Source organism: Phacochoerus africanus, chromosome 4, assembly GCF_016906955.1.
Source record: "Phacochoerus africanus isolate WHEZ1 chromosome 4, ROS_Pafr_v1, whole genome shotgun sequence".
NCBI lineage: Eukaryota > Metazoa > Chordata > Mammalia > Artiodactyla > Suidae > Phacochoerus > Phacochoerus africanus.
This window is the reverse complement of record NC_062547.1, coordinates 16896335-16923218: the sequence shown is the minus strand read 5'-3', so window position 1 is coordinate 16923218 and position 26884 is coordinate 16896335. Positions and strand designations below refer to the sequence as shown.

The following is a 26884-nucleotide window of genomic DNA, read 5'->3' as shown; positions in this document are numbered from 1 at the left end:
CATTGTCACTGTAGTGACTCAGGTCACTGCTATGGCGCGGGTTTGATCCCTGGCCTGGGAACTTCCACATGCCGCAGGCATGATCAAAAAAATAATAATAATAATCACTTGATGCTGGGCTTAGTCATAGTAAAATATAAACACTAAAGAGTCTGGCTTTCTGCCCCTGTTTGAACCTACCACACATACTCTGGGGAGTAATGAGTTGGCAAAGGATAGTGTTAATAATGGCCTAAGTACTTTACCCCGCAGGTGTCATTAGAAACCATTGCTTCTCATTCCTTTTGTAAAATCATTTCCCTTTCAGTAAATAATTATCATTTCCCTCCATTTACCATATAAAACCCAGTTGTTCTTTCAAAGAAGATAAAATGTAAGCACACAGCCTTCCGTTTTGCTTGACAGGAGCATGGCCCTAGGATGTTAGCAGCCCTCCTGTGACTCATGGTACCTGGTGCTTTGTGAAGAGTGAAGCTGTCTGAAGTCTTGCCTCCTTCCTCTCCCCTCCCCCACCTCACTCCCTTCCCCCTCCTTGCAGAGTAGCCCTGAGCTATTTACTCAGCTGTGGACTGGTACCAAAGCCTCAGTGCCCCGGGGAAAGGAAGGGGTGGTATGGTCATGCCCTGAATTATCCGTGTCCTTCCGAGCATCTCTTGGCAGAGCAGCCTGGCTGAGGGTGAGTGTCCTTTGGAAAAAGCCTTCACAACCCCTGCCTAAAAGAACATAAAAACAATTGTAGCTGAAAATTGGAGAGTCCACTCCTGGGCTGTGGTGTTCTCTGGCCTCTGTGGTAGTTCCTATTGAGATCATGCAGCCAACCAACTAGAGGTTGTTCAGTCCTCTGGGATTCCCCGTGGCTTGGTAGCATTTCATTATCTCCGGCTCTCGTCCCAACACTAGCTCACCCAGCCCTCGGCATGTAGGCACTCAGGCAAGTGAATTCAGGCTAAGCCCCAGTTCATCCTCCATACTTTGGGAGCTCAAAACCCCTGATTCAGGCTTTGGGAACAACTTCTCTGAGTAAGGGACAAAGAGATGGCCCTCCTTCCTTCCACCGGGCATTCCTCCACAAGTCTCCTTTAGTGACACCACTCTGACCCTGGAAAAGGCATCATTTCCCAAGAAAAGCAGGCAGCATCTACAGCCACAACACAGCCACAGTTCTGAGCAAGTGTGTGGACACACATGGTGGTCTGTGAGGAGGAGGTAGAGATGACTAAGCAGCCCCATGGAGCTTTAGAAACCGGCATTTCCACATTAAGAAGGCAGACCAGATGTAGAAAAGACAAGAGAAGAGCTTCGGTCCTCCTTTTCTGAGAAAGGAGGAAGTGAGAATGACTTAACCCTTGAATGTATTGGGCATCAGTAATTTCTGACTAGATTCATTTTCTTAGGCTAAATAATCTCATCTGTCACTCTCTAGGAATGGAGGGGAGATAACCAGCAAAGGAATATTTTGAGTCAGGGTTGATAATTTTTTTTTTGTCTTTTTGCCATTTCTTGGGCCGCTCCCAAGGCATATGGGGGTCCCAGGCTAGGGGTCGAATCAGAGCTGTAGCCACCGGCGTACACCAGAGCCACAGCAACGCGGGATCCAAGCCACATCTGCGACATAACCCCACAGCTCACGGTAATGCCGGATCCTTAACCCACTGAGCAAGGCCAGGGACTGAACCCGCAACCTCATGGTTCCTAGTCGGATTTGTTAATCACTGAGCCACGACGGGAACTCCAGGGTTGTAATCTTGAAAACACCAGTATTCATGCTAGAATTGTAACAGTAGTAAAGTAAATTACTGGGAAGTAAACCCTAGGCTTCTTCTAATTTTCATGATAAAATTGGTGATATATTCCAGTGAAAACAAATAGTCAAGCTGATTGGCTTGAGCAGTTGATAAGAAAGTACTAGGAGTCAGCAAGGCCATGAAAGTCATTACACCTGCAGTGATTGATTTGTTCGCTGAGGATGGTGGTACCTACCAAACAGGACGGTTTCCATTTTTAGCACTTTACAGCTCCTGGCATCCCCTCACCCTGCCCTAAATTCATAGTCATTGCCTCCTGGGCCTGGAGATTTCCCATCTCTGTGTTCACACAGTGACCAGAAACTCCTTCCTCTGAATTTTCATCTGGGTCATTGTGTAGTGCAGCTCTTTATTCATTCATCCCTACTATGTGCCAGGCATTGTGTTGAGGGCTTTAGTTAAATCCAAAGATGCCTTAATGATAGGACTTCAAGTCTTAATCAGTTGATAATTTTTAAATAAATCTCCCATTTATTAAGCATTTTGCTAATTTTTCAGAAAAGTGCCTTATATAATATCACCTTATTTGCATCTTACAACAATCTCATTGGGTGGGTGCTATGGTTAGTCCCATTTCTAAGATGAGGAAACTAAGGTTCAGAGAAGTGGTGTAACTGTCCAAGTCATACTGGTGGTAAGTAGTGGAGCCAGGTTTTGAAGCCAGATGGTCTGATTGCAGAGTCTGGGCTTTGCACTAACGCAACTGCCCTGCCCAGTTTAATGCAGCCCACTTGGAGAGTATCTGCGTGTTTAACTTAGATATAAGTCTGTCAGTCTCCTGGCCTGCACAAGCCTCTCATCCGAGGTCAGGTCCCTCCCGAACCAGCCAGATCCCACCTGCAGTAGAACCTGCAGGACCGTTGGAGGCAGACAGGCTCACGTCTGAATCTCAGTCCTCCCTCCTGTGACTGTTTCCTTCAGAAACTAATTAACTTTAAAGAAACTCTAGGCTCTTTATTTCTAAAATATTAATAGCAAATACTAATGGAGCACTTATGATGGGCCACTGTTCTCAGTAGTTTACATTAATTCACAACAACTCTATGATGCTAATATCATCGTTAGCCCCACTTTATAGCCCCACTTTATAAAACTGAGGCACAGAGCACTTAAAGGTCAGGTAATTTAAAATCAGTGTCAAAGCTCAGATTTGGACCCAGGCAATCTAACGCTGAAGTCCATGCTCTGAGCCACAGTGCTATACTGTGCTGCCTCCCAAGATGAGAGGATCAAGGGTGTAGAAAACCTCTGGTCCAGAACCAGGCACACAGTCAATGGGACTATTACAAGGTTTAGAATAGGAAAGTATCACAACTCTGACCACCCACAAAAAGAGAAGCACCAATTTGTGGGAAGTGTAGTGATTTTGATCTTACACCAAAGTCGTCTTATGTGTTTGCCTTTGAACTTTCAGGACCTCCTGGCTGCAGCTTTCCTAATTGTGGGGGGAATCCTTTAGAGAAGGCATCTGTTGGTACACACCACAACCTTCCCTGCACCTGCCAGGATGTAGCACACCGGCAGGTGGGTGGGGTTGAGAAATGGCGGCATAGCCACCAGCACAGGTGTCCTCGTCCCCCCTTCCATGGCCTCCGGCCCAGCACAGGCTGTGGTGCTAGAGCTGCAGTCTTTCCTGTTGACGGTAATTAGAACCTTTCAGACTCAATTTCGTCCATGAAAGAAATCCCAATTCACTTGAATTGTCTCCTTGATCCAGTTCACCTGGAGCTATTTAGTTCCTGCATTTTGTTTGGAGGGGTGAACAAGCTTTTAAGCCTACACACACTGCAGTCGATAAGATCAAGGTGCTTGAAAATGTTGGGTAAACTTTGGAGCCAGACTGCCAGAGTTTGGATTCCAGTTCCACCAGTTAAGCATACATGATCTGAGTTCGTGTGTCTGTGAAGCAGGGATAACCACAGTGAAGATTAGATGAGATGGCACAAGGAAACCCTTGGAAGAACAGTGTCTGGCCCATAGTAAGTGCTCAACAAATGTTAACTGTTAGCATTATTATCATTATTAAGCCCATCAAGCCCTTAGGCCCCCTTCCTTCCCCTTACCCCCAGCCTAGGATCTTGCTCTGGGAAGCAAAGTCCCTTTCCTGGCCCCCAGGCTCTGGACCCTTCTCTCCTCACTCACCAGATGATTTCATCTCACTAAGCCTCCATGTCCTTATCTGTCTAATGGGGCTAGAAACTTCTTGAGGTTGTCATGAAGGTTAGGTGAGCCAATTCAAAGCCTGAGACAGAGCTCAGCCACTAGTCAGTCTCACAGCTATTATTCCTGAAGCATGAGGGCCGCCTGGAAGGCAGATCTTCGAGAGAGCTCTTAGAGCTAAAAGGCCCAAAATAGGCAGGAGTGTTTGGGGTTAACCAATGCCTGAGTGTAAGCCTCAGGAGCCGGGGAGACGCTGGCTCTCATTGCTGTAACGCTGCACCAAGACAGAGCGGGCATCCAGTGAATGCTTACTGCAGAAGGGTAGCCAAAAATGGGTTCAGCTCAAGCAAACTGGCAGAAGTGTCAAGGCAGACCAATCCTGGGTGTTTAAGCATTTAAACTCAGAAAGAAATACCTTCCTCCTCGCCTCTCCTCCCTTTGCCCCCAGGATTTAAAAACAAACCCCCAGTAGCTTCAGTTGTTTGGTGTTAATATGTTCTGGACATTCTGCTTAGCACTTTATAGACATCATCTCTTTTAATCTTGACTTCAGCCCTGGAAGGTAGGTATCATCATTCCCCTTTTACCAATGAGAAACTGAGATTTAGAGAGATTGAGCAATTTGCCCAAGGTTGCCTACCTGGGCAATTGGAGAGCCAAGATTTGAAGAAGATTTTGTCTCTCTGCCTGAGGGACAGTAGGAGGACAACTCACATTTGCTCATCAACGTTCTGATTTTAGAACAAGTCTTACCACTCACCATTCTCCCACATACCCACTGTACAACCCAGGAGTGTCTCCCTGTAGCAGATGCCTCTCCCTTGAAATCATATGACCTTGGTATTGTCTCACCTCTGCTTTAATAGAAGTAGAACTGCTGTCTTCCAGTTAAGGAGGCCAGACTTGTTTAGTTGACAGCACTTTTATTATCTCTTTATCCGTCTTCCTCACTTTACATTTGGGAAAGTCAAGTTCCAGAAGTGGTGAACAGGGGAGTTCCCACTGTGGCTCAGTGCGTTACAAACATGACTAGTATCCATGAGGATGCGGGTTCGATCCCTGGCCTCAATTAGTGGGTTAAGGATCCAACCTTGCCACAGGCTGTGGTGTGTAGGTTGCAGATGAGGCTCGGATCCCATGTGATTGTGACTGTGCCTGTGGTGTAGGCCGGCAGCTGCAGCTTCAATTTGACCCCTAGCCCAGGAACTTCCACATGCCGTAGGTACCGCCCTAAAAAAGAAAAAAAAAAAAAGTGGTAAACAGGATGTATTCTGTTTTTCTGACATATTTAGTATTTCTAAGAACCATTATTCCATTGAAGAAACGTAAAATTATTTTGGTCAGTCATTCTTCTGTCCTTAGAAAGCAAGTATTTGAAGTACATGAGTTAGAAAATCAAGAACCTAAGGAAAGGAGTTCCCACTGTGGCGCAACATGATCTGCAGCATTTCTTGAGCCCTGGAATGTAGGTTCGATCCCTGGCCCTGCGCAGTGATCACAACTGCAGCTCAGATCTGATCCCTGGCCCGTGAAATCCATATGTGATGGGGACAGCCAAAAAAGAAAAAGACAAAAAAAAAAAGGAACCTAAAGAGAGCTGAGGATCTAGAAACCAGGTGGCTGAGACTGATTCCCATTATTGTCTTTGTTGATTAAATGTGGGGTTCATGCAACTCCCTCTCTCTCTCTCTCTCTCTCTCTCTCTCTCTCTCTCTCTCTCTCTCTCTCTCTCTCTCTCAGCTTCTCATCTTCCTTCACCCTGTGTGTCTTCCCAAGGACATCTTGTAGATAGTTTGAGGGAATGAATATGAATAACTGTGAAATACTCTGATCCCCTGAGAATGGTATCAGATCCATCCACAGAAGCTTAACCTAGAAAAGCATTCTTGATTCAAAGATAGAACTTCCCCTTGTTTAGGGAGTTCCCATCATGGCTCAGTGGTTAACGAATCTGACTAGGAACCATGAAGTTGAGGGTTCGATCCCTGGCCTTGCTCAGTGGGTTAAGGATCCAGCGTTGCCATGAGCTGTGGTGTAGGTTGCAGACGTGGCTCAGATCCTGTGTTGCTGTGGCTGTGGTATAGGCCGGCGGCTACAGCTCCGATTGGACCCCTAGCCTGGGAACCTCCATATGCCTCGGGAGCGGCCCAAGAAATGGCAAAAAGACAACAACAACAAAAAAAGAAGAACTTCCCCTTGTTTAATTCCATCAGAATTCATTCCTCTCTATACGGGGAGTTCTGGAGGGAGAATAAAGTGGGGGACACATTCAATTCTGTGGCTTTTCTCCCTTCCTTTCCTGTCCCTCGCCCCAAGTCTGTGAGACCACGTGTGGCTGTCACTCCTTCCCTTGAAGAATAAAACGTCCTCCTAGGCTGTGCCGGAGGTCAGGCGAGCGAGGAGGGGGAAAGTGCACACCCCAGTGTGGCCAAGGCAAGGCCACAAAAGCCATCTTGATCCTTTGACCTACATTGACACTGAGTCTGTTGCTTTGGTGTCCTTGACTTTGGCAGTGTGGTTAGTCTAACTCTATGCCCCCACCTTGAATTGAGCTTTGATGAAAAAGTAGTAGGAACCCAGGCCTGTCCCTGGCGATTTGGGGTTTTTGTCTTGGAAAAGCATCAACCAAACTCGCAGGAGCAGGAGATGCGGATTCCTGTGGCTTGAGCTAACTTAGGTCCAAAGAAACCAAGGGCCTGTGATCATCATCTTTATTCCCCAAATGCAGCCCTGCCCTCTGGATCCCCTTCCCTCACTCAGACTCCCAGTTAGCAGGGCTTCCAGGTTGCTTGATCTGCTTTCCATGCCCTTCCATGTTCCAACAGCTTTGGGTATGGGATACTTGCGGACTGCAGCAGCCTGACTGATCTAAAATCTTTTGGCTTTGGCGCACGCAGTGACAAGGCAACTTTTAAGCGTCAGTGGCTTTCCTCTCCCTTGGCATTCTATAAACCTCCCTGCAATTTACCTCTCTGGATTTTTCCCCGGGCCACAGAGCCTAGTCCTGGCTCATCTCTCCTTCTGTTACTCAGAAGTATCTCCTGATACTTCTGTTATCAGGGGTCATTTGGCTGCCTTGGGTGTATATCTTGGACTCTCGACTTGGCTTATTATGATAACATGACCGGATTTGTGTGCAGCATCCCAAAGAAGCCAGCCTGCACAATAGTAGATGACAGGGTCATTAGGTCTGTGGGTTGCTCTGCCGTATTCTCCTCCTCCATACGTTGTAAGACTGCATTTGCCTTAGTACTGCTTCCAGATATTCTGTGGATGGTCTTTGGGCATGTTGCGGTACATGTTACCATGCCAGAGAATTTTGGCAAATTTAGCCAGTTTTGAAATGACTCATTCTTTTGGGGTTTCATACACAAGGAAAACCAAGCTAAGAAGACTAATAAAGGTACCCCTCTAACACCCCTTTCTCACCTGACCATCTTTCAAACCTGTGACACTCCTTTGCCCAAAATGTTATAGCTGGACGCCTTCCCATCCAGGAAAAACTTTGTAGAAATATTAATCTTAAAATCTCACCCTTGGAGGATTAACACAGCCTTAACACTGACGCACCTTTAAAAGAGCAGCTTTACCAAGAGTAAGCCTCAAACCCGTGAAACAACCAAAAAGACAGCAGTGGCTTCACATGTGCTCCTCTCCATCTCCACTCCAGATCTGCTGACCATGAAGGAATATCACTGCTTGCTGCAATTGCTGTGCCCGGATTTCCCGCTGGAGCTCACCCAGAAAGCGGCCAGGTATGTCTCCCAGGCTCTGCAAGGCATCGCAGCCCCCTCTTTGGCCCAGGCTTCTTAGAGAAACCTGAAATGTGTACAGACAAACACACCATTAGAGGCAAATAAAACTGATGTGGAAGACGCTGGCATCTGGAGAGGGGTCTATTTGGGATTTGCCCAAAAACGTAATACTCACTTTCCACATTTCCAAAAAGAAGCCAAGTGATCCTTGGTGGTTTCTGTGGGGAGACTTAGGGTCTGCAGATAGAGTTGGGGTGGGGGTGAAATGAAGAGGCAAACATACACACACACACACACACACACACACACACACACACACAGAGAAATATCCCTAGAGGATATTCTGAGAAAATGTGGGGCAAGTGTGGGTAGCGACTCGTGATAGAGGGAGTTGAGGTTGGAGATTGGAAAGCATGAAGGTGATAAAGCCCAACTGAGGGAGGGATAAATTGTATTATTTATGTTAAAAGGTTTTCAAGATGAGCCCAGAACCAGGAAGACTTGGAAGAAATAGTTAGAACCCTCTAATTTCTGTGTTTGGTTTCACAGTCATTCACATTTTTTAACCAAATGAGGTCGTTGGGCTATGCCTCAGTTAGCTTTTACTTATTTAACTGAAAATCTGAGCTAAGGCAGCAAATGGAAGTGTAACAAAAATCTTGTTTTCTGAAACATACTAGAACAGCAGATTTTTAGTAAAATACTCTGTATTGTATTGTACATGACGGATACGTGTCATTAGACATTTCTCCAGATCCACAGAACGTACACCACCAAGAGGGAACCGTAATGTAAACTGTGGCCTTTGGGTGATGTAGTGTCAGTGCAGGCTCACCGATGGTAACAAAGGTACCACTTTGGTGGGGCATGTTGATAATGGGGGGCTCTGCACCTTTCCCTTAACTTCACTGTGAACCTAAAACTGCTCTAAAAGAGTAAAGCCTTAATAATAATTTTTTTAAACTCCCAGCTTCCCTAAGTCAATCAATCAAGTATATTCACAGAGTAGAATTGACCAGTGAAGAAGGATGGGGATTGGGGCACCAACTCACTGTGCAATCAAAAATCTGAGTATAACTTTAGAGTCCACTCTCCACACCACAGTCCCTCCATATACACAGTTCCAGATCCGCAGGTTTGGCATCCGCGGGTTTAACTAACCACGTATCACGTATTTGCTATTGAAAAAAAAATCTACATATAAGTGGACCTGTGCAGTTGAAACCCAGGTTGTTCAGGTGTCAGTGTATATTCACGTCCCCCATCACCACAGTCAATTATAAAGCATTTTAATTACCCTAAAAAAGAAAACCATTACTCCTCAGTCTCTCCCCCATCCTCCCAAGCCCTAGGCAACCACTTTTGTCTCTATAAACTTGCATATTCTGGACATTTAAAATAAATGAGGAGGCAGCAGTCATGGCTCAGCAGTAATGAACCTGACTAGTATCCATGAGGATGTGGGTTCGATCCTTGGCCTTGCTCAGTGGGTTAAGGATCCAGTTTTGCCGTGAACTGTGGTGCAGGTCACAGATGCATCTTGGATCCTGTGTTGCTATGGCTGTGGTGTAAGCCGGCAGCTGTGGCTCCAATTTGACCCCTAGTCTGGGAACCTCCATATGCCGCAGGTGTGGCCCTAAAAAAAAAAAAGAAAAATAAATAAATAAAACATTTTTTAAAAAGCAAAAACAAAAAGATACATGAACCCCAATGTTCATTGCAGCACTATTTACAATAGCCAAGACATGGAAACAACCTAAATGTCCATCCTCAGAGGAGTGGATCAAGAAGATGTGGTAGGAGTTCCCTGGTGGCCTAGCAATTAAGGAATTTGGTATTGTCACTGCTGTGGCTCGGGTTCAGTGCCTAGCCCAGAACTTCCACATGCCGTGGGCTCAGGCAAAAAGAAAAAAAAAAAGTGGTACATATATTCAATGGAATATTACTCAGCCCTTAAAAAAAAAGAAATAATGCCATTTGCAGCAACATGGTTGGGCCTAGAGATTATCATTCTAAGTTGTAATTCAAAGACAAATATCATATGATATCGCTTATATGTGTAACCTAATAAAAGTGATACAAAAGAACTTATTTACAAAATAGAAACAATTGGAAATCAAACTTATGATTACCAAAGGGGAAATGGGAAGAGGGGATAAATTTGGAGTTTGGGATTAACACACTACTACGTATAAAATAGACAACCAACAAGGACCTGCTACATAATGGCACAGGGAAATCTACTCAATATTCTCTAATAACTTACATGGAGAAACAATCTGAAAAAGAATGGATGTCTGTATGTGTAGAACTGATTAACTTTGCTGGACACCTGAACCTAACACAACATTTTAAGTCAACTATCCTCCAATAAAATTTTAAAAAGAAGGAGAAGAAGAAAAGAGTCCTTTGGGTCTTGATCCCAGCCTGCCACCACTTTGTGACTGGCCACCTTGGTTTCAGTCACTCCACAGTAGCCCACGTCCTCCTTTCCCATTCCTGAAAAGTAGGCAGTGAACCTTCTGTAAGATTTTCTACCCCAACAGCCCCGTTTTTCCTTTGCCCCATCTCCCAGACCCTTCCAGACAGTCTGTTGTATGTAAGCACCACAAGATTCAGGTAAGAAGGAATCGAATCCTCTAAAATCCACAGACCCTTACAATCTTTCATACCAAGGAGTGACATTCCCATAGCTGTGGCAGAAGCTCACCGCTCCTCACCCAGAGGCCTACTGTTGGAGAGAAACTTCAGACGTTCCATTTGAGGAGGAGACAGCATGGTAGCCAGTCCAGCCGGTAGCAGGGAATGTGAGGGAGTTACAGAAATGCCACTGTAAACAGCAGAAGGGCCCATGGTGAGTCCCGGGATACTGGCTGCAAAATTAGAGACAAATTCAGGACCCGGGCTTCTGCGTCAACCCCACCTCCCCAGTACCACTCTTTCCCACTCCACTCTAGCTGGAGTGTGTGTGGAAATTGTGTCCATCCCAGAAAGTGCCCCCCCCCCAATTGTCTAAGCTGTTCTCATCATGTCCTGAAGGTCAGGATCCCAGCTTCCTCATACACAAGCCCAGGCTTTGGACCAGAATTGCAAATGGGGGTGGTTAGGCTTCCAAGGCCGTTCCTATGACTAGAAGAGGCACTGCGCTCTCCCATGTCACTGCTGGGCTCACTTTATTCATGGCCCTGAGGTCTAGGGACAGCCTGCGGAAGGAGGCTCTGTCTCTGATGATGTGTGCATCAAAGAATGTAGTCCACAGGCAGCTGTAGACCAGAGCCTGCTCAGGGGCAGGGAAGCCCCACATGCACCTGACTTATGTGCTGCAGGCACCGTGGTCAGGCCCTGGAGCAGCAGGTGTGAGCTGGAGACACAGGAAAGGAAAGAGCAGACTCCATGACCCCACAGCCGGAGAGCCCCTCCACCTCACACACTGCTGCAGTGGTGGGAGTTGTCACATGGTTCTGTCCCTAAACAGTCACCATAGCATCCCTGTCTCCATCCTGCATGGAGGCTTTCCTGAAGGTTAAGAGCATTCAACCAGAGCTGAACTTCTTGAGTTCAAATCCTGTTTCCACAATGTACCAGCGTATGCCCTTGGGAAAGTTACTTAATTGCTTTGAGCTTCAGTTTCCTCATTTGTAAAGTGAGAATAATCATAGTTGTAATCACTGAAGAAGCATGTAATGTGCTTAAAACAATACCTGGCACAGAGCAAACGCTCATTGTTAGAAGCAGTGATATCACCCTTGACCTATAAGAACACAGGTGTCATGGGGTTAGGCAGACCAAGATGTACACGCCACCTGTGCTCTATTAACTGGATCACCTTGAGGATCTCTCCTAACTTCTCTGTCTTGTTCCAGTATCTATAAAATGGGACTAATAATAATAACCAACTCATAGGGTAACTGTAAGATTTCAACCAAAAAAACATATGTAAGTTGCTTAACACATTATAGACATTCAGTAAATACTTTCTTGGAGTTCCTACTGTGGCTCAACTGGATCAGTGGTGTCTCTGGATTTCGATCCCCAACCTGGCACAGTGAGTTGAGGATCTGGCATTGTGGCTCAGATCTGGTCCCTGGCCCAGGAATTCCATATGCTGCGGGGCAGCCAAAAAAGAAAAAAAAAATAGTTTCTTGCTGTTAAACTAATGTTGGTATTATTATTATTATTACCAGATTCTTTTTTAATAAGTGAGAAGTTCCTGGGTTCCCTAAGGAAGTGTTTCCTGGCCTTTTTTTCTCTTCACAACACTCAGAAAATAATATATAACAAAAAGTAGGGTAGGGACAGGACTGCCTGTGATTAGCCTGCAGGCTCTTGCCGCCTCCCAGCTGAGCCAGGGGGACCATCACACCTGTAACGCATTCAAGGCCAGATGACACAGGGTTGGGAAGCTGCTCTCCAGGGGCAAAGATTTAAAGCAGTGGTTCTCCAGCTTGAGTGCGCATCAGAGTCATCTGCAGGGCTTGTTCGACTTCATGTGGCCCAGCCCCATCCTCAGAGGTCAGTGGGTCTGGGGTGGGGCTCAAGAATTCACATTTCTTACAGGTTCTCAGGTGATGCTCATGGTCTGGAACCACACTTTGAGAACCGCTGCTTTGGAGCATTGCCTACCAATCTCATTCAGGCATTTTAATATTGATTGTATTAAAAGGAATTGCATTTCCTTCTCTTGTCCTCTGAAACACTATTTAACTCACTTCTCCCTCACTGAAAGCCAGATTTCCTGGTGAGTAATATATGTTTAATAGGAAAAGCTCTTTTATCGTGGTTATATGCTGAGTACATATAGTGCTTGGAAAGCACGTAAATGCTAAAATAGCTAGTTTTAGGCATAACAATTCATCCTCCTTTAAGAGTGTTGTTTTCCAGCTGGTCCCTGTGTCACTAAGATGGGATGACCCAATGGTGCTGGACTCAGATACTGGAGCCAGATAGCCCTGGATTCAGATCTCGCCTCCTTCACTCACAAGCTTGTGACCTTAGCAACTCCTCTGAGACTCAGTTTCTTCCTCTTCTTTTTTGCTTTTTAGGGCCACAGAATATGGAAGTTCCCGGGCTAGGGGTTGAATCAGAGCTGCTGCCTCCAGTCTACGCCACAGCCACAACAGTGCCAGATCCAAGCCACGTCTGCGACCTACACCATAGCTCACATCAACGTCAAATCCGTAACCCACTGAATGAGGGCAGGGATTGAACCCAAATCTTCATGAGTACTAGTCGGGTTCATTTCTGCTGAGCCACAAAGGGAACTCTGAGTTTCTTCATCTTTAAAATGGAAATAATAATAGCACCTGTCACAGTTCCCTTGTGGCACAGCGAGCTAAGGGTCTAGCATTGTCACTACAGCAGCTCAGGTCACTGCTTCGGCACAGGTTCAATCCCTGGCCCAGAAACTTCTGCATGCTGTGGGCATGGCCAAAAGAAATAAATAATGGCACCTGTCTCTTAGAGTTGCTTTTGGGATTAAATGAGATAAGGCATGTAAAATACCTGTCACAACCCCCTCAGAAAATATTACCTATTTTTAAAAATTATAATTAATAACTGGGGAGTGATACTTCATCCTATATTCATTTTTCACATTTTTACTGAGCACCAACTATCTGCCAGACCTCATACCATGCCCTGAGGATATAGTTTCATGCTTTCTTGGTGTCTTTCTTTACACCTCTCCACTCACTGCAGTATCCTTCTGCATAGTCTCCTTCCCAGATCTGATCTACCATGAGGCAGTTCTGTTGCCCCAAAAGATCTTTCACCTAAACAGACTATCCTCTCCTTCCCCATTCTTTCATTTACCAAATATTTACTGAGGACCTGCTATGTGCCAGTCATTATGCTTGTGGAGGAGCTATGACAGGGAGCAAAACAAATGCTGTTCCACCCCTTGAAGAACTTACAAAATTACAGAGCAGCAGACTTAAAATAAATGAAGAACTGTGTGCTATAGGGATGTAAAAACATGATACCCACCCTAACCTGGGGAATCATGAAAAGCTTTTACAAATAAGGCAGAGACGTTGAGTCTGGGACCTGAAGGATTAGTGAGAGATGAACTTTCTCTATCAGCTTCTTATGTTATAAGGCCATCATAATTAAGATGGTATGGTGCTAGAGTAAGGACAGACAAATGGGTCACACTAGACAGGCCAGAAGAGAACCCTGCATTTATAAAAGCATGATATTTGTAAAAAGGTAGTATTGTGGAGCAGTGGGGAAAAGGATGATTCAGTCAGTAGTGGTGGGGAAATTGTTTATCCATATAGGATAAAATAAAATTAAATCCCTACTTCAGATCCCTGCTTCAGAAGTCAATTTCATATAGACAACAGACCTAAGTATAAAATGCAAAACTGCCCCTGCCCTTGTGGAGCTGACATTCTAGAGACAGGGGAATCATCTGCTAGGAAACTCAAATTCCCTCATGGCAAATTGTAGCCTGGCCACAGCAGTGCAAGTGCTGGACCCTAACCCAACAGACCACCGGAGAATTAAGATGAAATTTTTCTGTGCAACAAAAGATACTGTAAACAAAGTTGAAAGACAAGCCAGAGACCAGAAAAAGATAAGATATTTTCTGTGTATTTAACTAACAACCGAATAGTCTGCAAGATTTTTCATTCTCAGTAATTGTTTCAGTAATTGTTTATGAAGAACTCCTAGATGAAGAGAGTTCCTGCTGTGGCTCAGCGGTAATGAACCCGACCAGTATCCCTAAGGACACAGGCTGGATCCCTGCCCCACTAGTGGGTTAAGGACCAGCATTACCGTGAGCTGAGGTGTAGGTTGCAGACATGGCTTGGATCCTGAGTTGCTGTGGCTATGGGATAGGCCAGCAGCTGCAGCTCCGATTTGACCCCTAACCTGGGAGCTTCCATATGCAGTGGATGTGGCCCTAAAAAGAAAAGAAAAAGAAAAAGATAAAGAATCTCAGTAGCAAGTAGCCCAAAGTTACAGGTAGATAATACATAGTTGGGCATAGTTTTGTGGCCAAACTCACCGGTAATCAGGGAAATGCCAATTAAATTGAGATACCACTGCACACCCATCCAATTGGCAAAAATTTCAAAGAGATAATACAAGCATTAGTGAGCATGTGGAATAGTGGGAACTCTCATAAACTGCTGGTGGGAGTGTAAATTGGTATAATCACTTCAAAGCAATTTGGGCAAATCTTGAAAAATTCAGGAGGTGTGCCTGGTTGTAAGGAAACATGCAGCATTGTTTATAATAGCTATCAGTAGAACACTCTCCCTGCCCCTGTGCAGTAGAAAGGACAGTGTGTTTTCTCCTTTCTGTGGGATTCTGTACAGCAGCTCACATGGATACAGGGAGATAAATATATCCATCAACACTGGCACATCTCATGGAGTTCCTGTCGTGGTGCAACAGTAACAAATCTCACTAGGAACCATGAGGTTGCAGGTTCAATCCCTGGTCTTGCTCAGATCTGGCATTGCCATGAGCTGAGGTGTAGGTCACAGATGTGGCTCGGATACCACACTGCTGTGGCTATGGCGTAGGCTGGCAGCTGTAGCTCCAATTCAGACCCCAGCCTGAGAACCTCCGTATGCTTCAGGTGCGGCCCTAAAAACCAAAAAAAAAAAGCAAAACTGAGAAGGAAAAAAAAAAAAAAAGTTGCCTGGTGGCTTAGTGGGTTGGGGATCCTGCATTGTCACTGCAGTGGCTCTGGTTACTACTGTGGCGCAGGTTCAATCCCTGGCCTGGGAACTTCTGCATGCCTCAGGCACATCCAAAAAATAATAATAATAAATAATTCTTGGCCACACCCGCGGCATATGGAAGTTGCCAGGCAAACCTGCACCACTGCAGAGACAACAAGGATCCTGATAACAGGAACTCCAATAAATAATTTAAAAAAAAAAAAAAAGGAAAGGGTGGCTAGGATTTAAGGAAGAAGCAGTGAGAGAGAAGGCTGGCTAGGGAAAATGAAAAGCCTGGCCTCCGAGGACGTAGGGAACTGTGTAGGGAGGAGCCATCAGGCCTGGAGTTTGAGGAATTGGGGGCTGGGAGAGGAAAGGATGCCTCACAGGCCTTGCACTGGGTTTGGGTTTATCCAAAGAGCAAGGGACTGTTCGCCCCCAGCTTTAAGGCTTCTTGGGAAAGACCCGTGGCACCTCTGTGGACCATGTCTTAACGTTGAGGCCATGAGTGAGAACACAACTACACTCTGGCCACCTCCTGCACGTGCCGTCAAGGTTTCCCTTGACCCTTCCTTGGGATTGCCCCTCTTCTGGACTGTGTTGGAAGCACCCTTGTGTCATACAAGCTGCTCCAAGTCCAGGCCCTCAAAGCAGCATAGAGGGTCCAGGTCGTGGCTCTCCTGGGGCTCCAGCCTGCACCCCCAGGGTGCGACAAACCCACCTACCCTGTGGTGCCTAAGAAGCTGGGTCCAGAGAGAGTGGGCAGCAACCACTACGATGACAACTTAGTATTCGTAAGGGTCACTCTGCCAGCGCTGTACATCTATCATTGCATTTTCTTCTCATATTAATCCTATGAGGTAAGATCAGTGGATTTCTTTGCTGAGAACACAGAGGTTCAGAGACTTGACCGGGGTTTTACGCTGGAAGCAAAAGAGCTGTGATTCAAACACAGGTCTCTCTGACTTTAATCACGTTTCCTTGGCTACCTGCAGCGGCTCTGTGCTCCCTAGCGGCAATAACACCTTCCTGCTGGTGGCGCTGTCCCTTCTCCCACTCAGGGTGTTTGCTAAGTGTAGCGCAACAGGCCCCCAGGAGGGTTGGAAGTGTCTTCCCTGCGGGTGCCCTGGGAAACCAAACAGACTTGGGGACACACTTGAGCGGCCCCCATGTGCCACACTGCTCAGATGACCTCCTCAAGGAAGAGCAGTTATAGGAGGAGGCCCTTCTTTCCGGCCTTGGCTGAGGCCTGGCTTCCCTCGAATGGACTTGAAACGGGATAGCTGGCTTCCGCCTGCAAGCCTCTGCCTGGCTGGATGCTGGCAACACTCACTTCCCCTGGGCTATATTTTTATTTGCTATTTTGAGCTCTTCCACCACCTGAAACCAGCTAGAATATACTTATTGGTAGCAGCTAACACTTATTTTGAGTGATTTTGTATCCTAGTATATAACAATAGGACAGGCATGCACGGCATGGCACCGTATTGAATCCTCACAAGACTTCTGTGAAATAGGAACTATAATTATCTCTTTACAGATGAGGAAACTGAAACTTGGAAAGAAAACATACCTTGCCCAAGAAAAAGGTAACTTGGCCAGTGAGTGCCAGAGCTGGGCTTTGATCCCAGTCTGCTTACCTAGAACAGCAAAAAATAAATAAAATAAAGTGTACAGCTTGTGCCACTAGACCACAGATACTGACCCTTAAGGGTGAATAGGAAGTTGGCAAGTCATCAGGTTCGGCCGAAAGCTGTTGCTTCCTTGGCACCCACTTCCCTCCCAGCCAGCCAGCCCAGCCCAGCTGTTGGAAGTCAGCATCGGGGAGAGAACAGCCAGCCCCCTCAGGATTAGCACAGACCCAGCCAGGTGCTCTTTCTCCATTCCCATCGGTGCCCTGGGCTCCGCCCTCCACGTGGTTCTACTCAGAGCCAGCCTGAACTCGAGTGCCTTTAGTCCCCTCCAGAAGCCCTCTCTCAAGCCCTGAGGCCTGGCCTGCAAGGATCCCTCCATGATCCAATGGATTTGTACGGACTCCCTTTGGCAGCAGCTCGGTGCTGGCTCCACTTCAAAGCAGGGGCGGCCGTCTCCTCCAGGTGTCAGAAGCGGCTGGCACGTTAGCAGAAGGCCTCTGGCAGGAAGGGGTGTTGAGCCAACTGCCATCAACTGGAAAACGGCACATGTGGATGACCTTGTCTTCAAGAAACTCCTCTTGAGCCCTGGGTGTGGGGGGAGCAAGTTGGAGTTTAGGGTGAGGGAGCCATCAGTGGGTTGGAGGGCCTACAACCTGGGGTTGTCCCTGTCACCAAAGGCAAAGGCAGATCTGTAGCCTCCTTCCAGCCTTTCCCCACAGTTTTGCCAAGACTCCAACACCAGATGCCCAGAACTTTTATGTCAGAGCATTAGTTTGGAGATGGACAGTGCAGCATGTGATGTTTCTAAAAGCACCTTTTTGTAAGTTTTTCAGACTTTTCTGCAGCCACAGTCCTCTGAGCAGCAAACTTTTCCCCTCCAGAGCCATATTAGCAGGAGAAGCTGTTTGTTCTGTCTGCCCTCAGGATGGCTCTCTGTCAGAGCTAGAAGCAGCTCTTGAAGACTTTGGGGATGTATTCTGCTTGAATGTCTCCAGCAACAAGCAGCTCGCTGCTTCACAAAGCAGCCGTCATCCCAGAGCTGGGCATCTTGAAAAAGCCATCCAGAGCTGCACTCTAGATCTCTGTGATATCTCCCTCGGAGACAGCCCTTCAGTGGTCAGGCCTTGGCCTTACTTCCTCCTTTGTCCTCCCTTCCAGGCTAAAGGGTCTAAAGGCAGTCATTTGCCTGATATCCTGGTGTGCAGACTCTATACCCTGACCCCCTATTCCATGATTTGGGTTTATTCTCTCAAATGGACTGTCCAGAGCTGATCGTAGTGTCAGATCACCTTGCCAGTGGAAGATGAAAGGGTACTGTGACCCGTCTCAGTCACGTGTTCGTGTTTTCCTTCATTCAGCAAGTATTTACCAAGCACTCCCTGTGTGCCCTGCACCACGCCGGCGCCTGAGTCAGGCCGCATGCAGGGAGACAGCAGTGTGTCCCTTGATGGGTTTTCTAGTATGGGGCAAAGGCAGACAGAACTGTGTGAGGAGGCCGCAGAGAACTGCACAGGCCGACCCTGACCTGAGACAGGGAGGGCCTCCCAAAGAGGTGCCCTGTGGCTGCTCCCTGAAGAGCAAGTGGGCATCAGGCAAGCAGGTGGGGAGAGGGCCATGGGGGCGGGAGCATTGTCATGGGCGGGGTGGCTCATCTGAGGGCAGCAGGAAGGAAGAACTGAAGAATCTGTGCCTGGAATGGAGTGAGGGACACTGCCTGTGGCCTCCAGTTAGTCTAGAGAGGTGAGCAGAGGCAGAGGGCAGATCATGCAGCTCATAAGCCAGGATAAGGATGGGAGACTTTGCTCCAAGGCCAATGAGAAGCCCATGAAGGATTTTAAGGAGAGGCGTAAAATGGCCAAATTCGCAATTTTTAAAAGATCTTTCTGCCCACAATATGGACATTCAAAGAGGCAAGAGTGTTGTCTAGTGGTCCAGGAAAAAGAGGTGGAGGTGGGCATCAGATGGGGCCATGGAAGTGGAATGAAGTAAATTCAAGAGAAATGTCCGGAATGGGGTCGATAGGACTTGGTGACTGACTGATGTGGGGCAGGCAAGGGAGGCAGTTTCCAGGGTGTCAGGAGGAAGGACTCCCAGGTTTCTGGCTGAACAGAGAAGTGTTGCTGTTAACGACAGCTGAGATCCAATTGGCTTTTCTGGCAGCCAACGTCGCTGCTTGCAATCAAGAAAACCTCTGATCCTGTGCACACGTGCTGCTGGGATCTGGCCACTTGTCCCTCAGAAAGAAAGCCCCTGCCACCATCTGCTTCCCCCAACTAGCCTGTTTGTCCCTCCTGACCAATAAGTCTCAGCCCACCAAGGAGCGGGGGTTAAAACCAGAGCGCACGCAGGGCTGCCCTGCTCCCACAGAGTTGGGTCTCCTGCCCTCTGATGGCTGTGCCTTCACTCGTCCCTGGCTGCCCATCTTAAAAGAGGGTAATGGAATTCCCTGGTGGCTGAGCATTCAAGGACTCGGCCTTGTCACTGCTGCGGCTCGGGTTACTGCTATGGCTCAGGTTCAGTCCCTGGCTTGGGGACTTTTGTATGCTGCAGGCGCAGCCAAAAAAAAGAAAAAGAAAAAAACAAAGTGCTAATGTTCATAGTCAAGAACTGCTCCTGGTAGAAAGCTGCAGACCAGTTCTGAGGCTGGAAGGGTGGGCCCCGTTCATAGCTGTCTGTAGCTGAGAATGGAAGATGCTATGGCAATTGGCTCGGAAGCCCTGGTGTGGCAGGGCCTGTCTCAGGAGCATGCTGATTAGCAAGAATTACAACTTCAGGAATTAGGCAATGGCGGTGATTGCACAACTTTGTGAATATACTAAAAAAAACACTTTTAAAGGGTGAATTTTATAATATTTTAATTATATTGCGATACAGATCTTCCTCGATTTACAATGGGCTTATGTCCTGATAAACCTAACCTATTGTAAATTGAAAATATGAAAAGTCAAAAATGCAGTTAATACGCCTAACCTACCAAAGATCATAGCTTAGCCCGGCCTACCTTAAATGTGCTCAGAACACTTACACATAAAGCTGATTATCTAACATAAAGCTGATTTTATAATAAAGTGTTGAATATCTCATGTACTTGATTGGTCGTTGTACCGAAAGTGAAAAACAGGACGGCTGTCTGTGTTCACCCTTGTGATCCCGTGACCGACTGGGAGCCGCGGCTGCTGCTGCCCAGCATCACAAGAGAGTGTGCACTGTGACAGCTAGGCCAGGAGGCCAGAAACAGACCAAGATTCCTTTTTTTTTTTTTCCTGGCCAAGCCTGTGGCACGTGGAAGTTCCCGGGCCAGGGCAGTGGCCTAAGCCACTGCAGTGACAAGGCTGGATCCTTAACCCACTGAGCCACAAGGGAACTCCAATCAAGATTCAAAATTCACTTCTACAGCTCAATACCAAAAAAACAAACAACCCTATCAAAAAATGGGCAGAAGATCTAAAAAGACAATTCTCCAAAGAAGACATACAGATGGCCAAAAAGCACATGAAAAGATGTTCAACATTACTGATTATTAGAGAAATGCAAGTCAAAACCACTACGGGGTACCACCTTACACTGACCAAAATGGCCATCATCAAAAACTCTACAAACAGTAAATGCTGGAGAGGGTGTGAAGCAAAAGGAACCCTATTACACTGTTGGTGGGAATGTAAATTGGTATAACCATTATGGAAAACAGTATGGAGATTCCTCAGAAAACTAAAAATAGAATTACTGGTGTTCCCGTCGTGGTGCAGCAGAAACAAATCCAACTAGGAACCATGAGGGTTCGATCCCTGGCCTCACTCAGTGGGTTAAGGATCTGGCATTGCCATGAGCTGTGGTCGCAGATGCGGCTTGGATTCCAGGTTGCTGTGGCTGTGGCGTAGGCCAGCAGCTGTACCTCCGATTTGACCCCTAGCCTGGGAACCTCCGCATGCCACTAGTGCAGCCCTAAGAAGAAAAAAATAGAACTACCATTTGATCCAGCAATCCCACTCCTGGGCATCTATCCAGAAGAAACCATGACTTGAAAAGATACATGTACTCCAATGTTCATTGCAGCACTATATACAATAGCCAAGGCATGGAAACATCCTAGATGTCCATCAACAGAGGAGTGGATAAAGACATGGTACATATACACAATGGAATATTACTCAGCCATTGAAAGAAAAGAAATAACAGTATTTGCAGCAACATGGATGGACCTAGAAATTATGCTAAGTGAAGTCAGTCAGTCAGTTAGACACCAACATCAAATGCTATCATTTACATGTGGAATCTAAAAAAAAGGACGCAATTGGAGTTCCCGTCGTGACGCAGTGGAAACGAACCCAACTAGGAACCATGAGGTTGAGGGTTCAATCCCTGGCCTTGCTCAGTGGATTAAGGATCCAGCATTGCTGTGAGCTGTGGCACAGGTCGCAGACAAAGCTCGGATCTGGTGTTGCTGTGGCTGTGGCAAAGGCCAGCAGCTACAACTCTGATTCGACCCCTAGCCTAGGAACCTCCATATGCTGTGGGTGTGGCCCTAAAAAGACAAAAAAAATAAATAAATAAAAATAAAAAATAAAGGACACAATGAACTTCTTTGCAGAACAGATACTGACTCACAGACTGGAAAACTTATGGTTTCCAAATGAGACAGGTTGGGGGCTGGGGGGATGCATTGGAGGTTTGGGATGGAAATGCTATAAAATTTGGTTGTGATGATCGTTGTACAGTTATAAATGTAATAAAATTCATTGAGTAATTAAAAAAAGATTCAAAATTCAAAGTATGATTCCTACCGATATCACTTTAACGCTATTATAAAGTCAAAAAACCTAAGTCAAACCATCATTAAGTTAGGAACCGTGTGTATAAAATAAATGAATAAATAGGAAAGAGAGAACTAGAAAATGGAAGTAAGTGCTATAAACAGGAGCACTGGGTCCCAGGTTGATGATAAACAAGAGGAGCCAAGTAAAGTCTTCAAAGGCTCTGGTTCCCCTTGGTGGTTTCCTGCTTAGGGATGTTCTCAGCCCGGCTCTCCTCCCTAGTAATTAACTTCAGGCCATTCGGGGTTTTAGCTGTCCTGGGAGTGGGGCAGGAAGGAACAGTCACTGCCTTCTCTCCTCTGGGGCCTTTTCCTTCCCTGCTGAGCCTAGGAAGGACTGCCTTTGAGGTGCTGATGGCACTTCCTCCCTGGGGCTCTGGGAGAGCCCCCTCTTCCTTCCAGTTTGGGTGTCTCTGTTATGCCAGCCCCCTCTACCTGCCCTCTCTGTACCCCTTTTGCCTCTCCCTCCCCCTCTCCATCCAGATATCAGAATCTGGGCTTTGTGCCCTTTCTCTTCCTTTTTGCCTGCCTGGGTTCTCCTCAGATGATGAGAAACACTGTCTCTACTTGGCCTACGGCGCAATGCTTGGTCCCAGGAGCCTCTGATGGAGGGGTTGGGGCGCCCTCCTGTGGCCATTGTCAGCATTGCTTTTTCTCATTCTGGCCTTAAGTTTTTATCCAATTGGAATTTTAATATTATATTCTGGTAGCATTTTTCCTTCCCCAAGAGATACATGAGAAACAGTTATGGCCTTAAGATATAAGTGAAGAGGAAAAAGATAAAGTTATGCAGCTAAAAAACTAAGAAAATATTAGTGTTTACTTATATGTGGAATCTAAAATATGGCACAAATGAACCTATCTGCAAACCAAAAAAAGACAGAGTACAGTCTTGTGGTTGCTAAGAGGGAGAAGGGAGGGAGTGGGGTGGACTGGGAGTTTGGGGTTAATAGTCACAAACTATTACATTTAGAATGGTTAAACAAGATCCTACTGTATATCCAGTCTCTTGTTACAGATTATGATGGGAGATAACATAAGAAAGGGAGTATGTGTATATGTGTGACCTGGTCACTTTTCTGTACAGTAGAAATTGGCACAACCTTGTAAATCAAATGTATTTTTTTAGAGGGGGAATAAAGTTAGTGTTTATATTCTGTACCTTTATCTTAAAAGAGGCAACGAAAGAGTTCCCATTATGGTGTAGCGGAAACGAATCCAACTAGTATACATGAGGATGCAGGTTCGGTCCCAGGTCTTGCACAGTGGGGCGGGAATCCAGCATTGCCATGAGCTATGGTGTAGGTCGCAGAGGTGGCTTGGGTCCCATGTTGCGGTGGCCGTAGCGTAGGCCAGCAGCTGCAGCTCCAATTCAACCCCTGCCCCGGGAATTCCCATATGCCACAGGTGTGGTTGTAAGAAGGAATAAAAAGAAAAAAAAAAAACTTTCACCTGTAAAATGGGAATAATCACAAGACCTGCCTCCTAGGATTGTTGTGGGATAAAATCTAATTGACAGAGGTTAAATACCTTGTACGGTGCCTGCCATGAAGTAAGTACTCAGTAAATAGTGCCTGTTTCTATTGTTATCATGATTACAACTGAAGACTAGATGTAGGGACCATTGCGCCCCTCGGGGAGATCTGACACAGGGCCAGCTGCCTTGCACCATCCCAGGGACACCACTCACACTGCATTCTCTCTAAAGTCCCTTCTCCAGAGGCGAGCAATGCCTGCTCTCTCTGGAGCTGCTGAACCCATTGCCAGTCTGGGGACTCTCTGACCCAGGGAGGTGGAGAGAGAGAAAAATACAAGAAAGAAAGAAAAAAAAAAAAAAGGTTTTTTATAGGAAAGATAGGGCCCAGTCAGAAACAGCTCCCCATCAGTACATGAGTTTGGCACCCTGCCTGGCACATGGATAGAGCCCAGCAAGTGCTCAGGTCCTTCTCTTCCCATCCTCTCTCCAATGAGGCCCTGAGCAGAGTATGAACATGGCCTTGGTCTGATCCCTGCAGTTGTCACATGCTTTTCTTCTGTGGCGGTGGGGGGGGAGCACTAGAGAGAGGAGAAACTGGGAGGTGGTCAGCCTGTGAGAGGAAGCACGGAGGAGCGCTGATTGTGGCAGTGGCAGCAGCTACAGATGGGCGTGTTCTCTGACCCTCTCAAGTGCAGACCCCAAACTGTACCCTCTCCCCTTCCTGCCATCTGTGTCCCAGGACGGAGGTGCCTGTAGCTGTTCTGGGCCTTGGTAACTTATTAAATCTCAGTGCCTCTTGCCAAGACCCTTTAAACCTCTTGGCTGTTCTTTTTGCCTTTTCTGATCAGCTGTATTTATTCTGAACTAAATGGTCCTCACTGCAGGATGAAAGGATTTACTGCTTAAGGATATGAAAAGAAATCTTGGCTGCATTACAATTGCGCCCTCTCCATGCTCCCTCCACTAGCTGGTGCCACAGAGACTGAAGTGGGCCTGCCCTTGGTACAGTGTAGTCAGTTCAGTCGGTGGCAGAGCCCAGTTGACGGAGAAGTGAGGTGACTGGGAGGAACTTGTTTGGGGGAGCCATCTCCCCAGTGTCTCGCTGTCCCAAGGGAGACTGGAGCCCAGGAACAGCTCACTCCACCGTCTTCCCCCCACCCCCCACCCCCGCCCACATTCTCTCATATTTTCTCTCTCTTTCCCCCTCAGGATTGTGCTCATGGATGATGCCATGGACTGCTTGATGTCTTTTTCAGATTTCCTTCTTGCCTTCCAGATCCAGTTTTACTACTCAGGTGAGAGTCTCCCAGGGGCCCCGGGGCTCCTGTCCGTACCGCGTTCCCTCTCCCGCCCCACTGCCCTTTCCATCTGTGTGCCTGGCCACCCGCGCGTCTCCTCTCCTCCCTTGGCGGTGTGCTTCACCACTGGTCACTAGCAGGATGTCTAGTTCTCAAGGGTGGTCGCAAGGTTCATCTGCAGAGCCAACGCCTCCCGGACAGAAAACCACAGTGCTCCCAGCCAGAGCACAAGTCAGTTTAAGTGATCATGACAGTAAGAATGACAACATTACACACTGTTGTAACAACACCTGATAAATTCACTATTTATGGAAGACTTACGAAGTGCCAGGCATAGCGCTAAGCACCTTAATCCTTACCACAGTCCTGAGAGGTAGGTCCTTTAAGAGAGAAGCTTACAGAGCTAAGCTGCCAGAGGCGCAGAGCTCAGGAGTGGCAGAGCACAGACCTGAACAGAGGGCCCGCTCCACAGCCAGTGCCCTGGGCCACTCAGCTGTCTGACTGTGATCCGAGGTCTCTCCCTGGCCCTGACTCATGTGTGTGAGCATGCATTTTACCACCCACACAGCTTTTAATAAGCACCCACCAGCCCCATTTCACACCCCCACTCTGTTCCCCAATGCTCGCCAGCTATGCCCCTAAATCCCTTCTGGGATCAGGTGGAATAAAAATAGATGAATAAATGCCAGTGCCCACCAGCTCACACACGGCAGCATCAAATGGAATGCTGGATTTAGAAATCGCTGACTCTGTCCATAAACAAACTTGTTTAAAACAGGCTCTTCCAGGAGTTCCCGTCGTGGCTCGGCGGTAATGACCCCGACTAGGATCCATGAGGATGTGGGTTGTATCCCTAGCCTCTCTCAGTGGGTTAAGGATCTGGTGTGGCCGTGAGCTGTGGTATAGGTCAAAGACGAGGCTCGGATCCCCCTTCGTTGGCTGTGGCCTAGGTCGGCAGCTGTAGCTCTGATTCGACCCCTAGCCTGGGAATTTCCATGTGCCACACGCAGGTGCGGCCCTAAAAAAAAACAGAACAGCCTCTTCCAGTAAACAGAAGCCTGTCCTTGGAGCCTGGACATGGCCCTCCTGCCAACTGGTGGCCCCAGCCAGCCCTGGCTTCACCCAGGCGCCACTTTCTGTTTTCTTGATGGCGGCCGCAGAGCCTGGGCAGGCAGGGGCTGGAGCCTGGGGTCTCGCCACCTGCTCTTAGCAGCTCCGGACATCTGCTTCCCATTCCTCTGAAGCTCTTGGGCCCTAGAGAAGAAGCAGCTGTGTGTGCCGAGAACCTTTTCCTTTCACTGTCCCCAGGGCTCTCTTCTCGCAACCCTCCCAGGCATGGGCAGCAGCCTGGGGCCTGAGCACACAACCCTTCAGCCGCGCATCAGCGGAGAGATGGCACTGCTTACCTACAAGGGCTCAGCTACCAACGTTTGAAAATAGTTTCAACGGTTTAATGAATTAGCAACTAACAAGCTCTTGCGCACTGGTGTTCCAGCCTGCTTTCTTGAGTGACAGGTGGCCTCACAAGATGGGGCTTACTAGCAGGAGCGTGTACACTTTCACTCTGTTAAAAATGTTAGGCCTTCCTGTTGGGAGTTCCCGTAGTGGTTCAATGTTAATGAACCCGGCTAGGATCCATGAGGACGCAGGTTCGATCCCTGGCCTCACTCAGGGGGTTAAGGATCCAGCGTTGCCGTGAGCTGTGGTGTGGGTCACAGATGTGGTTTGGATCCTTCATTGCTGTGGCTGTGATGTAGGCCAACAGCTGTAGCTCTGATTCGACCCCTAGCCTGGGAACCTCCATACGCCGCAGGTGTAGCCCTAAAAAGAAAAAAAAAAAAGATAAAAATGTTAAAGATATTTATAGCCTTTATGTTCCAAGTACAGCCCCAGGTGCTGGGGCAGGGGGGCTGACAAGGCATGATCCAGGTGTTTGTGCAAGATCTCCCATCCCAGCAAGGAGGCAGACTAAACAGACAAGCCCTCCTTGGACAAGCACTGCAGAGGAGTACAGGGCGCATGGAAACATGTACTAGGGGTCTCACCTGGTCTAGGGACAACTGCCAGAGAAGGGGACATTAGAGCTGAAACACCTTAGTGTCATCTCACATGCATGTGGTGCTCGCACGAGGCCGAGGAGCCCCTGCTTGCAGGACGCTGTGGGCTGAGGACTGAGGCTGGTGTGGAACCGAGCTAGCTCACAGGGAGGGGAGGACACAGTGAGGGGACCGAGTGTGACCTCCCCAACCTGACCTGTGCCCCTCCACCC

The 26884-nt window shown here is 47.4% G+C and overlaps 1 protein-coding gene across 3 annotated transcripts in view; it reads left to right on the top strand.

The window, feature by feature from the left end:
- The window catches only part of CSTPP1 (centriolar satellite-associated tubulin polyglutamylase complex regulator 1), a 200350-nt gene that overhangs the window by 167633 nt on the left and 5833 nt on the right, over positions 1-26884 (top strand). For all 3 annotated transcript variants that reach the window (XM_047775834.1, XM_047775833.1, XM_047775835.1), the window contains 2 exons: positions 7636-7720; positions 24527-24612. In XM_047775834.1, the coding sequence (XP_047631790.1) occupies positions 7636-7720; positions 24527-24612 (171 nt within the window). The remainder of the gene's footprint in view (positions 1-7635; positions 7721-24526; positions 24613-26884) is intronic.